The sequence below is a fragment of the Protopterus annectens genome, chromosome 6.part1 (genome assembly GCF_019279795.1).
Source record: "Protopterus annectens isolate FY-2018-M chromosome 6.part1, PAN1.0, whole genome shotgun sequence".
NCBI lineage: Eukaryota > Metazoa > Chordata > Ceratodontiformes > Protopteridae > Protopterus > Protopterus annectens.
The window spans coordinates 443,197,347-443,214,996 of NC_056738.1; the positions used below are offsets into that span (position 1 = coordinate 443,197,347).

At 38.8% G+C, this 17,650-nt stretch overlaps 1 protein-coding gene across 1 annotated transcript in view; it reads right to left on the reverse strand.

Annotated features, from left to right (window-relative positions):
- Positions 1-17,650, reverse strand: part of LOC122805310 (rac GTPase-activating protein 1-like) — a 748,681-nt gene that overhangs the window by 277,286 nt on the left and 453,745 nt on the right. Inside the window, exon 9 of the mRNA XM_044075398.1 lies at positions 10,680-10,841. Coding sequence (XP_043931333.1) covers positions 10,680-10,841 — 162 coding nt within the window. The remainder of the gene's footprint in view (positions 1-10,679; positions 10,842-17,650) is intronic.

Sequence of the window (17,650 nt, forward strand, 5' to 3'; positions counted from 1 at the left end):
TCTTATATAATCCAGTAATCAGCACTAATTACATAGCAATTGTTTCCAATTAATTTCCAAGTTTAAACCTATAGGCAACAAAGAATAAAACATTAAAATATAAATAGATTCTTTCTAAACTAGTTTCTCTTTAACACTACATATTTCATCAACTTGTACAAATATTTGTTCCAGAACACAACCCTGAAGTAAAGAAAAATCACTGTTGAGTCTTTCCTTAAAATGCATAGCAATATTACTTTCAGTTTTGTTCTTTATGTCCCTAATTTGTTCTTGCAATCTGTAAATTTCCTTTTACCTTCCCCTATACAATACATATTCTAAGGACATCTCAGGGCATATATAATGCCCTCACTGTTGCAGGAAAATCTGCCAGAAGGGGACAAATGAACACCATTTATTTTACCAAAACTAGGGACAACATTAGAGCATATACTACATTCTCCACAAGAGAAAGTGCCCATTAAAGAAGGATTTAAATAAACCCTATCAGGAGAAATAAAAAGACTAGAAGTTAAAAAGTTTTTTTAAACTTTTGCCCCATCTGTAGGAGATGGAATGATGGTGAGCTATAGGATTACCAAGTTCATCATCTTTTAGTAAAAATTCCAAACAATTATTTAAAATATTGCCTATCTCACTACTAAGGCTATTATAAATTGACACAAAATACACTTTTTCCTTCATTTGATTTATGTCCATATTGTAAATTTTATTGTCAGCACCAATACTTCTAAAATGGGCCCCCACACCTATCTTTTGTGAAACTACCTTATAGAAAGATTTTTTAACTATATTATATTTATAACCTCTACCAATAAACATATTAAACATTCTATTACATTCCACCCCAAAATCATCCCAATTATTGCAAATTTTATCACTCAGAAGGAACTCCCCATAAGGGAGAGATTCCAAAAGATGTTTCGGATGAAAACTCCCCCATGTAAAAAATGGTTACTATTTGCAAATTTCCTATGGACTGATGTTCTTATACTACCATTATCCAAATCTTCTAAAACTAAGTCCAAAAAATTCACTTTTTTACCATACTGTATTCTATTGAAACCCAGACCATATATATTATTCTCGAAGTCACGATGGAAATTTTCAATATTAATTTCACCACCTTTACATATAAAAATTAAATCATCTATATATCTATAGTAACCAGTAACATGATCATGCACAAAATTGTGCTTATACAGATACTCCAATTCAAAAAGGGCGTACATGGGGGCAAAAGAAGCCTCCATGGCTGTGCCCTGTGGTTGCTAATATAGTATCTTATCAAATATAAAATAATTATTCAGTAAGCAAAAATGTGTAACCGCCACAATATATTTTGACAAGGGGGTATCTCCTAAAAAATAAGATAAAACTTTAATCCCATGTCCATGCTTAATGCTAGTGTAAAGGCTTTTACATCCATAGTTAACCAATACATTTTTGTATCCCATGTTATATCAGATATTTTCTCTAAAAAATCAGAAGAATCTGTAACATACAATTTTAACTTTATTATATAAGGTTTTAAATTATTATGTATTAATAAACCTATTTTATTAAGAAAATATCTACAGGGTGCCACTATTGGGTGACCAGGAGGATTGGCCATATTTTTGTGCAATTTGGACAAACAATAAAAGGAAGGTATCTTGCATCTTTCAACTACAAACCTTTTATCACTATCTTCCTTGGTCAAATAGCCTAACCTAAAGCCTTTCTGTAATAACATTTGTTATTCCATAACAGCATTGTTATAAGCATTAATGTTGCATTTCTTATAAATTTCACTATTAAAATATTCATAACACATAGCAGAATACTGCATGTGATGTAATATTACAATCTTGTTCCCCTTGTCTGAAGGATTAATTACAATGTCCCTTCTCTTACTTAAATCAATTACATTTTAATTTAGTTAGATGATATACATTTCTACATCTTTTAAAAGCACAATACAACTGTTGTACTTGAAAATTAAACACGGAGGAAAAATGTTTAAATGTTTCATTAGTAGATGGTGGAATAAAAGAACTACTGCACTGAATAGCCTCTGTATTCAAATGGCAATAAGCATTTAAATCATCCAAATCAGAAACACAAGAAATAAAACTTTCTTCACCAGAAACAGCAACATCTAAAAAACTTTCATCTCTCATATCATCAAGGTGTTGTCCCATTCCAGTTAGTCCCACCCATTCAGTAGCTTCCTGTAGCCTCCCTCACCCACCACTGCAAATAAAGTACACATTAGATATGATCTTGCCTCACAGAATTGCATATTCACAGTGAATTTTCTATGAGAAATGAGTACCACAATTCACTGGCATCAATTAAAATTATATACCCAGTATACAAGAGCCTTCACCAGATAATGTATGGAAGAATGACAAAGCTATGCCCGTTCTTCTCCATCAAAAAAGTACAGTTGTGTACACTCACCATAAATGTAGATGTCTGAGTGTATTCACTGTTGCAGTCATCACATTTGGGTTATCCCTGCCAGGTTAGCCCTTGGCTGGGCTGAATACCAGAGACTTAGCATTTCTGCGTCGGTTGCTGTCACTTGAGGACTGACGTCAGGTCGTCAGCAGTATAAAGTAAGGCGGCCGATGCCATTACATCAGTTTTTCTTGCCCTAACCTGTGAGGAGCCCACAAGTAGGAGGCTAGGCACTGGTGGAAGAACTCCCCTAGTGGAAAATAAATATCAATATGTCCCTTGTAAGGAAAGGAGAACAACAAGTTAGAATGGTAATAGAAGGAGAAAGAGAAGAAAGGGGGATGGAGGGAGGGAAACCAGGACTGCAATAGTGAAGACACTCGAACATCTACATTTATGGTAAGTGTACACAACTGCACTATGTTCATGTTTCACTGTTGCAGTTATCACATTTGGGTTGATTCCCAAAGCTGAGGAAATGCGTGGAGGCAGTCAAGGAAACTAGGGCTGGCTAGGATGCCTTGCAAGACTGCAGAGGCAAACCCTGCCCTGGATTTGGAGAAGAGAGGCAGGTGGTAATGCTTGGTAAAAGTGTGAACAGATGTCCAGGTGGGAGCCTCCAGGATATCTCTGGTGGGGACTCCTCTGAGGAAAGCTGCAGAGGTGGAGGCTGCTCTGATGGCGTGTGTCCTGACCCCCTTGGGGGGAGGCTTTCCATGCTGTTTGTAGCAGAAATGGATGCAGTGCGCTATCCATTTGGAAATGGTTTGCTTAGAGGTGGCTTTGCCTTCTGCCTCTGTAGCAAAGCTAACCAGCAATTGATCAGACTTTCTGAAGGATTTAGTCCTGTCTAGATAGAATCAGAACTGTCTGTGCACACATCTAGAGAGTGAAGAATCCTTTTCCCCTTGTTCTGCGGATTAGGAAAAAAGGTGGGCAAATGAATGGATTGCTTGAGAGCCATGCTGGAGACCACCTTGGTCATGAAGGATAGGTTAGTTCTGAGGGATACTCTGTCTGCATGGAAGATGATGAAGAGTTCTGAGTGCTTGTAGCTCTGAGACTCTTCTGGCTGAAGTGATGGCCAGAAGGAATGCTGTCTTCCAGGAGAGAAATGTTAACTCTGCAGAAGAAACTGGTTTGAAAGGGAGGAGGGTGAGCTTTTCCAATACAATGTTAAGGTCCCAAGCTGGTGTTGGTGTCCTTCTGGGTGGCCTCAAGTTGCTAGTCCCTCTTAAGAACTGTTTGACCAAAGGGTGTGAGAAAATGGGCTGCTCAGTGTGAAAATAGGCAGAAATAGCAGAGGCATGAATTTTTATAGAGGAGAAAGAGAGGCCACTGTGTAGTAGGTCAGCTAAGTATTCCAGGATGAGAGGTAGGGAGGGCTGTGCCATATTGGTTCCCTTAGCCTGGATCCAGGTGCAGAACCTTTTCCATTTATCAGCATAAGGTGCTAGGGTGTCTGGCCTCATGGATAACATCCAGAACCTGTTTACTGAGGTTGGCAGAATGGTTCGGGGTTAGGGAATAAGCCAAGCTGCCAAATCGAGTGTCTGCATTTGGGGATGCATGAATTCCCCTTCCCTCTGGGTCAGGAGGTTTGGAATCTGAGGAAGATGGCATGGAGGCAGTGGGGACAGGCTGAGAACAAGGGATACCAGAGTTGGTGGGGCCAGTCTGGAGCTATAAAAATGGTCCTTGGTTTTTCCTCCATTATTTTGAGTAGTACGCTTGGGATGAGAGGTAGGGGAGGAAAGGCATAGACTGATAGACTGACCCAGGAGAAGGACAGGGCATCCACTTTCCAAGCCATGCAGTGATGCTCCCTCATACAAAATTTGCTGAGCTGATGGTTGGTGTGGGAGGCAAAGAGGTCAACCTTCGGGGTTCCCCATTTCTGAGTTATTAGGGTGAGGGTCCTTCTGTTGAGTTGCCACTCATGTGGGTCCAGAAACTTTCTGCTTAATTGGTCTACCAGAGAGTTGAGAGAGCCTGGTAGGAATTGTGCTAACAGGTGTAGTTGCATGGCAGAGGGTGTGAGGCAAAGGGTCATGGCCAGCCTGCATAGAGGGTAGGAGTGAGTCCCTCCCTGCTTGCTGATGTACCACATCACAGTGGTGTTGTCTGTTTTGATCAGGAGAGCCCCTGGAGAGAAAGGGCTTGAAAGCCATCAAGGCATGCTGCACAGCCATCATCTCTTTTTGCTTGATGTGCAGAGGGATTTGCTGTGGGTTCAATTGGCACTGTATGCACCTGCCATCCAGGTATGCACCCCAACCATAGCCTGATGCATCTGTGGTGAGGGGTGGGGAGAAAGGCAGTCCCTTGTTGAGGGAGCATGCTGTTGCCCACCAAAGAAAATCTTTTCGGAGGCAAAGAATTATAAGTAGAAGAGTTTCCAAGTCTTGACAGTGTTGACACCAAAGGCTCTTTAAGTACCACTGAAGTTTCCTCATATGCAGTCTGACATATGGAATGAGTATTATGCAAGATGCCACGAACCCCAGAGCTTGCAGGATCTTCCTTGCAGTTAGCTGGGGCCTGGTGGCTAGTTGAGCGAAGTAGGTTGCCAGGAAAATTTGTTTCGCTGGTGTAAGGTATGACATCTGGAATGCTGTGTCCAGACTTGCTCCCAGGAAGATTATCCTTTGGGTAGGCACATGCTTAGATTTCTTTTCATTGATGTACCCTCGAGAGGTTAGGAGGGTCTTTACAAAGACTAGGTGCTTGAGCAGCTTTTCCTGGCTGTCTGCCTGAATAAGGCAGTTGTCTAAGTATGGGTAAATCTGAATATTTCTTTGTCTGCAAAAGGCAATGGCCAGAGCCAGACATTTTGTGAAAACTCTGGGAGCAGTAGATAAGCCAAAGGGAAGCGCAGAGAACTGAAAGTGTTGAGATCCTGCTCTGAAGCATAGATATTTCCTGCATGATTCCCTGATAGGAATGTGGAGGTAGGTCTCTTTTAGATCTAGGGTGGCTAGCCAAGCGTCCTTGGAGAGCATGGGTAGCAGCTGCTGGAGGTTGAGGATTTTGAATTTTGTGATCACCAGGAAGGTGTTTAGAATGGATAGATCGAGGATAGGGTGCCAAGTACCTTCTTTTCTGGGTACCAGAAATAGTCTGGTATTGAAACCTTGGCCTAACTGTTCTGCAGGAACATGCTCTACTGCCCTCAGAGAGCAGGGAAAGGATTTACTTTTGAGCCTCTGCCCACTGATTTGGAGCTAGATCTGGGAACCATTTTGGGGTTGGAAAGGTGTGTAAGGAAAATTTGTATCCCTGAGACACAATGTTCAATACCCAGTGGTTCTCGGTAATGGTGGCCCAGTTGCTTGAGTGAAAGGAGAGTTTTCCTCCTAGGGGTAAGTGAAGGTGGGCAGAGGGAGAGGGTGGAGCAGGTGAGTTATTGTGAGCGGGTGGCTTAGAACTCCCTGGTTTTGAAGTGGAGGTAGTCCACTACTTAGATATCTGCATTCCCTGTGGCTGCTTTCTGGGGGGTCTGTTTCCACGGGGCCCAGGCTGGGCTGGTTTACTGGGAGCAGGAAAGGACCAGTGTTTGGATGGACAATGCCTGCTGAACCTAGGGGGCTGAACCTGCAAGAAATCCTTAACTGTTTGCACAGATTTTGCTTTTTCTTCCATCTTTTTTAAGACCTCTTCTGCCTTAGTGCCAAATAAGTTATCTTTGCTCAAGGGGGCATCCAACTATTTAGATTTGACATGGTCCAGCAGGGGCTGTTGCTTAAGCCATGCATGCCTTCTAATGACAGATCCAGTGATTGCTGCCCTGCAAGAAGCTTCTAGGGTGCCCAAACTACAGTGCAAGGTGTGTTTAGTTACTTGACTTGCAGAATGCATTAACTCTTGTAAATCTTTAGATTCTGCCCAAGCAAGAAAGGAAGACATTTTTTGTTTAAGAAGTTCCATGGTATGTTGCTAAAATTTCAGCATATGGAAGTGGCAATTTAGTGCCCTGATAGCAAGTGTAGCTGAGGTGTATACTTTTTTTTACCCCATCTGTCAAATGCTCGGGAATCCCTGTCTGAGGGGGTGGGATTCTTAGCAGAGGTTGCTTTAATCCCTTCTGGCCCTTGAGAAATGATGTCCAGGTCAGCTGTAGAATTTTTAAAAAGATATTTGTATGAGTCAGGGACTCTGTAGTACCTGTATGGTTTTCTGGGAGCTGGAGGAAGGGCATCAGGAGTCAAGCTGGATTCGAGGAAATCATCCTCCACAACATCCAGGACTGGGGGAATGGCCAAGGGTCTGTGTTGTGGAAGATCTAGGAATCCCCTGATTCTCTTTTTAGAATGAGGGTAGTCCTGACTCTCCTATTGGAAATGCTCTCTTAAAGTATGCAGGGTTTCCGCAAAGGAAAAATCCTCTGGGGGAGAGGCTGAAGGAATGGAATCCTCTGCATCAGAATCCTCATAAGTAGAGAGGGGTTGCATGTCTTCATATTCAGATGCATCAGATTCACCTGACTCTTGTTCAGGCAAAACTACAGGGGACAGATCTCTTTTCCTTTTGGAGAGGGTAGCTTGGCTTCTCCTGATCAGCATGATAAGGTCTTCTGACATTTTACGCATTTGAGACTGAGGCAAGGTATCAGGCGCCTGAGAGTGGGTCGTCGGTTTCTTGGGTGTGGTTCATACCTTGGGCCTAAGAAATTTGGTCGGTTTTGAAAGAATTGTAGTCACAAAAGAAGACGTTGGTTTGTGTTGAGATTCGGTATTGCGAAGGACTTCCTCGGAAGCCGGTGCCTGCTCAGTGGCTCAGGACCCATCCAAGGTAGAGACGACCGCAGGATCCTTGGTCGAAGAAGAGTTTTGCAGTATACCAGACTCCAAAAGGGTCTCGGTAGCAGCCTGTGAATCAACAGAAGCGGGTATCAGGGGCTGCAAAAGCGCCTCACTGAGTACCGTAGAACTGACCACTAGCTTAACGGAAGCATCGTTGGTAGGTTTGGACCTGTATGGTCTGTCTTTGTCTTTATCTTTATGTTTTTTCAAATGATCTGCTGTCAGATGGCTTACCAAAGCATATCAGAATTTGAAGACTGTAAGCGAAAATATCTGGCTACAATCAGGGCCCAACGATAGATAGTTCTGGCATTGAACAAAGCACAGAAGCAACAATGGAGGAAGTTGTGGTCTGGGCCTAAACAAGTGACGCAGTAAGAGTGGAAGTCTCTGTGCTGCATTTGCTTTTCACAGGTGAGACAATTATTAATTTTTTCTGACATCAGTTAGTGCAAGAAAAAAGGATTCCCAATGGGGTACTTAGCTTTAGAAGACTTCAACTTTAAATCGGTAGATGAAAACTCAGGTAGCGGCCAACCGACACTCTTACAAACTGCTTCTGCTTCAGTTTCCATGACAAGAAAGACTGATGTAATGGCTTCTGCTGCCTTACTTTATGCTACTTATGACCTGACGTCAGTCCTCAAGCGACAGCAACCGATGTAGAAATACTAAGTCTCTGGTATTTGGGCCGGCCGAAGGCTACCCTGGCAGGGATAACCCAAATGTGATGAGTGCAACAGTGAAACACGAAGAACATCACAACTTGCATAAAATATATAAATAAAAAGATCAATCAGATTTTTGATTTTAAATACATTAAAGTAAGTTATGCATTCTCTCCTGATGAAATTGTTTCCAACAAACTGTAAACCATAAATACAAAAGCTCATTTGTAACGGAATCATTCAGGATGCCATAACTGTTTGAAATTGTTTAGAGTTTTAATTTGGAGCATGCTCATTGCAGCTGATGTGCTTAGCATACAATCACTGTATGCAGTCAATCACAGCTCAAGAGCTGCAAATCACTACACATTGGAGAAAGCTTTCACAGTGGATATCAAATCCAGTTACTGTAAAGAGACAGCATCGGAATACCTGCAAAACAGGTTTTAGTTTGACAATGCATACATGCATGCATAATATAAACATTTATTTTACATTAAAAATGTATTTGTTCATTGGAATCATCTTATTTCCAGAACACTCATTCATTGACAATTTAAACTGGTTATGTGGCAGAATCCCAATGTTTCTAAACAATATGTTTAAAATTTTCAATCCCCAAATGGCAAGGTATCTGACATTTCAAAGTATAAACATCTCAAATGTTTCAGGATTTGTTCCTCTTATGCTATATAAATGGAAATAAGTAAAGCAACCAGTTTTGGATTCAAATATATCAATAGCAGTAAATATTATATTATATGATATCTTTATATGTTACCTAAATGTCATATTATGTACCATATATTCAAACATGCGGCTGTAATTTGTTGACAATATGAAGTTTGTTTAAAAGATTAATGGAAGGAATTTACAAGTTATTAGCAATAGTAGCATCGGTCCTTTTCATGTTAAGTCTGACTGTGTTTTCCAAAACTGCAATGTACTTTAAACTTGCTTGTAGCACAAACCAGATGAATGCTGTGCTGCATGCTAAATTTAGCATGCTTACCACTGTTCAACACTGGTTCGTAGGTTATTACAAGGCTAATGGCCCAAGAACCTTTATAAGCCTAGCCAGTAATACCCAGGATATGACAATATTATATCTTAGTTTTCCAGATATGGGATAGGATAGTATCAGGATAGTGGGTCTTTGGCTGCTGGAAATGGGCACCAAGTCACCACAACCCTGCAAATTATATACTTTATCTCTGAGGTTCTTTGACTTAAGAAAAAGAAACATTGAATTTTTTTCTACCAAAACAAATGGGTCTATGTCAAAAGATCAAATGGACAAATTGTCAAAACCCATATGGTTGAGACTATATGATCAACAATTCAGTTCGTCGAACCGTTCTGACTGAGATCGAGATACAATAGAGATCAGGAAATCTGCCCTTTTCCCCACAGTACTGTGATCTCAGAGTTGTATATATAATTAGCAGGGGGTGTGAGGGGTGCAGGGGGCTTGCCCCCTACAAAAGCATTGTTTTTGTTATGTGATTGTTGTTTGGGTTTGAATTATTTTTCTGATGGGCTGAACTGTTGATCATATGGTCTTAACCATATGGGTTTCGACAATTTGTCCATTCAGTCTTTTGACATAGACCTGAACAGATATTGCACATGATTTTTATTTAATGCAATTGTAGTTTATACATTAAAAATCATACATCAATAAGTTAATGTATGCACAAAGAAAAGTTTGTTTGGGTAAAAGCTGTATCACAGGTCCAAATGAAAGCAGCAGAACAGAGGGAAGGATAATACAGAAATGGACACTGCAGGATGGCAGTTGGCACACAGGATTAAGGCGATGAACTTTAATGAGCTATTGCCAGTGAAGCAGATAGGATTGCCTCAGCCTTCACCTGCTTACTCTGTAAGCTTGAGCAAATACTTCACTAGACAATGCTTTAGGCCATTTGGGAAACTGTGCTAGGCTCTGTAACAGTCTCATGGACTGCATACCTAGTAACTGTGAACCTATATAAAGTAGGCCAAAATATGTTTGTGAGACAGTAGTTGGATAGTTGCAGTCATAGTTTAGTTAGTGCGCTTTCTAATGTCTACACACACACACATTTATATCTGTATCTATACATCTATATATATATATATATATATATATATATATATATATATGTTTACTATCATGTCCACGAAGTGCCTTCCACTGAACGCTCACATCACTGACCTGGTATGCTGAAAATATAACCATCGTTCTGCCTCCTTGTCGAACCATATTAATAGCAACAGTTCTGCATTGTTTTGGAAATGTGGCTGTTGGAGTACATGTTCCATTCGATGTTCAATGATGTGGTTCACTGACTTTCCATTCGCTGTCTAGTCACTTGGAAATCTGCCTTTTGATGATGCCATCTATGATGGAAGGCACTTCATGGACATGATAGTAAACGATATATATGTATATATATATATATATATATATATATATATATATATATATTTATATTTACAATAGATATCTATACACACATACACACACACACATATAAATAAACATGCACAAACACAGTCTAAAGAAATATGAAACTATATCTTCTTACCATATAAAAGAGGTGACACAAATTAAAGGGTTCTTGCACTAACACGTTGCATCAAAATTACATACCGCTGGTATGGAGGTACCATAGCATCATTTATTTGACAAATTACTTCATTGTGCAGGCAGATAAAATACATTGTTTCCTACATCCACAACATATCATATGCTGCAAAGGTTCTGATCCCTTACCTCTCCATTAACAGGACCATAGATGCAATTGGGTAAGCAGATCCGGGGACAGCGATCTCTACATTCTGGATGGGCCACCAGACGACAGTCCCTGCATTTTATAGAGAGCTTCCCAAATCTAATCTTCTTTCCACAAGGCATGCATGTTTCTGGATGAATTGTCTAAATGTAACAGAAACAAATAGTTTAAAACAAGCAGTACTATCAATAGTGCAACATACAGAATGTGCAAAATCTTAAAAGCAAACAAGGGTAAGCACAACCCCAGCCCCACAAGATGAACGCCTCTGTATGGTAAACTGTGAAACCTTTGTACCACTGCAGAATCTATTTGCAGGAGTGCTTGCATGTACAGTACATGCTGTTGAAGGGAGAGTGATAAAAGTTTATTAACTAAAATATGGTGATTGTGGTTGTAATAAATGAATTTAATGGAGCAAATTTGTGACTCATAAGCAAGAAGAAATGGACAAAGAGTAATACAAAGAACAGCCATATTGTAAGTAATGGAAGAGACCATAACAGATGCACTGTGTTGGGAGGAAATTTTGATCTAAATTTTGAAAGGGGCCTAATCCTGAACCACACCGATGATCATAAATCCTATACTATCCACTCAAAATCATCTTTCTCTGTTGATTCCATGGCAGAGAGAAATAAAGCTGTACCTGGGATCCAGACAACCTGAGACAGATTAGTGAACCAGGTGCTTGAGGAATGAGTGAGGGAAGGTACATGACATAGCGGAGTTCAACTCACTCATCCTGGAGAAAGGAAGTCAGTCCAATCCACTGTCATTCTAGCACCTACTGGAAACATACATGCACTGCTTTTAGCGCTTGGGCAAAGGATTAATATTTGGTTCTATCAAGCTGTACCTGTATGACAGCCTTTCTAAATCATGTGGGGAAATGATTCAAGAGACCCTTGCATCTGAAAATGAGCATATCAACTGCTGGAGGGGGTTAGGTCCAAAAAACAAAGAACTCTATAATGGTTGCCTAGATGATGGCTACAGTGTGTAACTGGCTTTCACTCCATTTATGGGAAATTAAAGGGCATGCTCGCAATGTGGGCTTAATAATTAGCAGGTACTGTGCAAGGAAAAATATTTGTCCAGCAAAATGGCAAAACCAGAAAATAAAATGCTGATGACCTCATGCTATATGGAAAAAGGAATGCAAATGTCATGCACTAAGCTTTTCTACGGCCATGAGCCACACAGCTAAATGCAGCAGGCTGGCAGAAGTGCATCTTAAATTTTGGGTTGGTCTTTTTCTTTATAGCACTCCTTACTTTAAGGACTATATAACAACTTATTGCCATAATCTGTGCATTATTTCTTTGACAAGTTGTATCTAATTATTATACTTGAAGAACGCACTTCTTTCTGTTAAAATAATTTGCAGATTGTTTAATTTGTATTTCAGTCTCAGCTAACTAGTGCAAGCTTTCCTTGTGTATTTCATTATTTCATTACTCAAATAATTTAATAAAAAGAAATGTGATAAAACAGGACCTGTTAATGTTATTCTTCCAGCATGCCCAATTTTGTAACTCAGTGGCACTCTATAAAAGGAGGTCCCATAAACAAAATTAAAATATGAGGTTTATTGTAAATTTAAAACATAATGAGATCTGTGATATTAAAATCAAGTGTGAGGAACACATTATAAAGGAATATTTAGTGAATAGGTGACCAATACTACAGAAAGCCTATAATATAAAAATGGAAATAGTGCATTTCACCTCTGAAATCATATAGCAGGCAGCAAAAAAAAAAAAAAAATACAGAATAATAAAATGTGTGAAAATTTTTAAATAGCCATAAAACATGCAGTAGACAGAGGAAGGAAGTAAAACAAAATAAGCACAGACAAGTGCTAAGATACAGCAAATAATAGTTTGATGAAACATTAACTAAAATTAGGTAGTCAGCTATGTAGTTGAAGCTATAACCTAACCTAGAGTATGCCTGCAAAATCAACAACAAAAAAGTTATGCTTTTGGAAACTTGACTAGTTCAAAATATGTGACCTTTAACATAGTTTAAATTTTTGCTACAACTAAGATAAAGTATGTGTGGTCTTGTACAGTAATGAAAAATCACCAAAAAAGCTGAAGATGTAGAACAAAGCATAAATACCTGGAATCCATAAATGCAAAAGGAATTGAATTTAAAATATACAAACAGCAAAGTAACCTCAAGAAAAGCTACATGACCCAGAAGGGACAAGTGGCTGGGTAGGACAGAGAACACACGATAAGGTGTTCATCTCTAGTATGAAATTTATCACGATCCTAAAGATACTTTTTTATATAAATGTAGGCTTTCATGGTAGCGCTGCATATTTGGAGAAAATCAGTGAAAAGCTGTAATTGTATGCCAAGTGGTAACATAATCGAGAGCCCGGAGCAACAAGGTTACCTATGCTTGAAATACATGATCAGTAGATAGAATGACAAAGTTAAACTGGATGGACCAGTACGTGAGATCTAATGCGCAATAAGGTAGGCAGGTGTGTCAGAGTATGCCTGCAGATCAGGTATCAAAACCTCACAGAAATGAAAACTTAAGGCAAGCAAACTATATAATCTGATTGTGTATGTGTTGCGACTAAAAAGACAATTTGTTTGACACATTTTCAAAATGGACCTGTACAGTAGGAGAAATAGCACTAACAGGCTATATTTTATACCAGAATTTATATATCAAAAGTCAAAAGCAGCTAAGTAAGCAGACACTGAAATATACTATCACTAGTTAGATTGTCCCAATATAAATTTGCAAGAACCAGAAGGTGTACAGGGGAGGGAATAAGAAATACCAAGAACTTAGTAACACAGCCATAAATTATTATTTTGTCTCATAAATAAAAAGGAATAAGCCAAGATGGAAACATGTAAGCACTGTATTTAAATCTGGGCTCACAGGGGAAAAATAAAAGACAGGCTGAATAAATGAAAGTGAAATGCAGAAATACAGCGTATACTTCAGAATGGAAGAATTTTTTTAATACATATATAAAAAATAAAAATTAGGGAAAACTTACAAGAATACCTGTGGTAGAAACTTGCCCCAAAAATATTAACTCCTAACCTAGCTTGCAGTAAAGGGTAATGTTTTAATATTAAATATGAGGTTCTACTTAAAAGGTTTTTTTTTAAATGTAGGGCAACTAATCTGGATCAATGAAGTATAAATAAATAGTATGTGGAGCTAAAAAGCTGCAGCAAACCAAAAATGAGATTCTCTGCTTTCTAGTTGTTCTGCTTAAAAGTTCATTAGAAGCATATTTTAGGCATACTCAGTACATGTACTGCCTATTGTACACATGCACCAGTCACTGAGGCAAATCTTGAACATCTTCCTATGCTCACAGACAACTTTTGGGCAAGAAGAGAGAGAGAGAGAGGCAACATTAATTTGCAAGAAACTAGCCAATTAAAAACAAATGAAAATAGCATTTAAACTTCACAATATCAATGCTACGGTGGGGCAATGGGGAAAAGTGTTTTAAACAACAGAAGTGAAAAAAGAAGATATATAAGCAAACAGTGTTGTTTGCTAATGGATAGTTTAACATGCACAATTATCAGGCATTGCTTACAACAAATGTATATTTTCAACAAGTTAGGAGAACAATGTAGCTGTACGGCCACTTTCACACCAGCATAACAATGTAAAACGTCTGTAAATGACAGAATAGCACAAGGTCAAAATAAGACCACTTAAAACTATTTACAAAACAAATTAATAGAAACTGCACCTTTTACAAATTTCACTAAGTTGTCTAACAGCATAAGCAGCATCAAAACTGCATCTAACAAACACATTAGAAAGAGAGACTGCCTAGAAGAGTTTAACGGCTACACCGACAAAAGGTTGTAATGTTGAATCATTTTTGAATGCAAAAAGGATGTCAAAAATAATTACTTTTTTAACCAGTTTGATATGCAGAACAGTTTCAGGAACAATTCAATTTATCTGAAGTTAATTCTCTTAGTCAGGAATTAAAGAGGAGAAAATGGTCTTGCTAATTTAGATTCCATAGGAATGCATGGAGAGAACTTCAGCTATCATTTTTCTAAAATAAAATCTGATTTATTCTTCACAATTGTAATGTTTTTTTACTGCATTGTGAAAGTTTACTGGAAGGAAATTAGTCTATTAGAGTCGGAAACAGACTTTGCTCAAGGAGCTGGGTGTGCTCTGTTTGTTATGAAGATGTGGGTTTAGTTTCTCAGTATATTAAAAAAGAATATCCCAAATAGTTTTGAGTAGGCTGGTACAGATATATTTTAAAACAAAACTAGGAGGAGATTATTATACTGACTTCTTGATTCTAGATCATTTTTTTTCTTTCACTGATATGCCGTCTTATTTGGAATGCTGGTCAGTTTTGGATGTGGAGTTAGAAATACTGTCCTAAGGCGGCCACAGTGGTGCAGCAGTTAGCGTTGCCGCCTCACAGCAAGAGGTTCTCTGGTTCGATCCTTGGCTGGGGTGCCTTCTGTGTGGAGTCTGCATGTCCTCCCTGTGGTCACGTGGGTTTCTTACGGGTGCTCCGGTTTCCTCCCACATCCCAAAAACATGTTGTAGGTGGATTGGACACTCTAAATTGACCCTAGGAGTGAGTGTGTGTGTGTGTGTGCCTTCTGTGGAAGGCTGGGCTGGCAACTCGACACCGTAAACCTCCACTGGCAATTATGAGCGGACAGGTGATCTGCTGTGGCGACCCCTAATCGGGAAAAAGCCGAAAGAAGAAGAAGTTGTTAGAAATACTGTCCTCTGTGTTGAAAATACTGACTCAGATCTCACAGTCCAAGAAACAAATTCAACCAAAGTGAATTAATACTATTTAACTGTGCAGACATTTTCTCCATGGCTCCCTGTAAGGATGTGATATTTCTTTTAGTTCAGAGAAAGCTGAAAACAGGTACATTTGTTTATTCCTTTTCTGGTTTCAGATCTTTTAGGTGTAGGTTCTTTCTCTGGTTTTGAAACCAAACAATGCTTCGTCTTTGTAGCATGGGATTCCAACTCCTCTCCAGTTCTGCTAAGCATGCTGGTAAGCATGCTGGTAAAAGAACAAACTATAGGATTGCTGAACCTGCATAAAACTGCAATAAACAAAACAGCTGCAAATTCCTAGAAAGCATAAAGAAAGCTGACATACAAACAGCAGACTACAGTAAAATGTTTTCAGTTGAGGATGTCTCTTAAACATCATGAAATTAAGCAACAAATCAGTTCGAGACTCAAAGCTATCAAAAGCATACCCTCACAGCTCAGCAACTATCTTGAAATTGGAGCATCAGCAGATCTTAAAGTATGCTTTAAGTGATTATCAGTAACATTTGGCACTAAAAGGAATTGATAGGGATATCAGTGATCACTTCCATCTCTGCTGCAAAAAGACGTTGCAGTCACGTGTGGCCATTATTATATACATGACCAGTCAAAGCAACACACATGCCTGTTGGTGTAAACAAGCTATGCATCACTCTGATGAATATGTTAATACTCTTCAGGCCCTTTTATTACAATGTGATATGCAAGCAATGGGCTTTGCCTTACCAGTGCATGTTAACACCATTATGCTTTAATAACACCACAACATTAATCCGATAAAAATGGCTGCAAGATATGAAGGGAGTTTTATATTACAACACATTCAATAAGACAGCATGGGAAGCATAGACAGCATCCCCACAAACGATAGTAACACTGCAGCTAAATGATACGATTAGTCATTACACACAAAATACATTAACATTTGCCCCACAGGGAAAGATGAGCACTATTCTTTCAGAGGGGTGTCCTAGGTTTTGAAATGCAATAGCATGGGCTACAAACAACAATGGCAGTCTGACATGGCAAGGAATTACATTTCAAACTTTGCCTGGATTTTCCAGTAGATCAAGTTAGAAGGCCATCTGGACTTGGGAATGGCTTACAAGCAAACTAGTGTACATTCTTAGACTTCATTTCCTTGCTAAAGAAATGCAGAGACATTCACACAGCTATCTTTACCCATTCCTTGAACTAACCATTGGATAAAGAGATATGTATACTTAATCGACATCATAATTTTACAGCCCATCAAAATAACTGATGTAGATTTGACATGCTCAGAAAGGTGTTCAAATGATTCATCTATTCCATCATTCCCCAATAATTCATAAAGTTGGAGGGAAACAGATGGCTGACGTCTTACATTTGTGTATGTAAAAAAATGACTGGCATTTAAAACAAAAACATGAAAAAATGTGACAAACATGAATGGATATTTTATTTACTAGTAAATATTTCATCTGTTAAATTAGACTTTGAGTCACTGGTTACAAGAATTAGGCAACTTTTGTTTTATGTTTTTAATTTGTAACTGAAACTTTTTTTTTTTTAATTTTCTTCCTCTAACTAAAGTTTCTTGTTTTTCTGCTGTCAGTCTGAATTCTGCAGTGAAGTACCAGAGCATATAAGTCTTAACTCTTCCCGGCATATGTTATTTGGAACCCCAAATCCCCAGATATATTTCACAGCTATTGCTTGCTCGCATTACTGTTTTCAGGCACCTGAGATATTGCCAATATTATGGGTGGAAAAGCCAAATGCTTTCTGAACCCTCTAACTCCCTTCCCCAGGTTGGTTTAACACATTACTATCTTAGGAGAACTGAAGCACCCCCACTAAGTCACCAGGCACCTCACTGACTGAAAAGTACTTTTATTACTTTCCAATTGAGTTGGCGCTACTTCTGTTAAAATAGCATTTAAGCATAGTTAGCAACCCTCCATGTTGGAAATGGGGAATACTACATCTCATAATGAAGAACTAACGAGCAAAATGTGAAACACTTAGTAATAACTTCAACTAGGAGTTTATGGAATGGCTAAAATGTCTTTCTTTATACTTATAAAAAAGTTCTTTTGATTAATTAATATAATTTAGTACCCTTTATCATGAC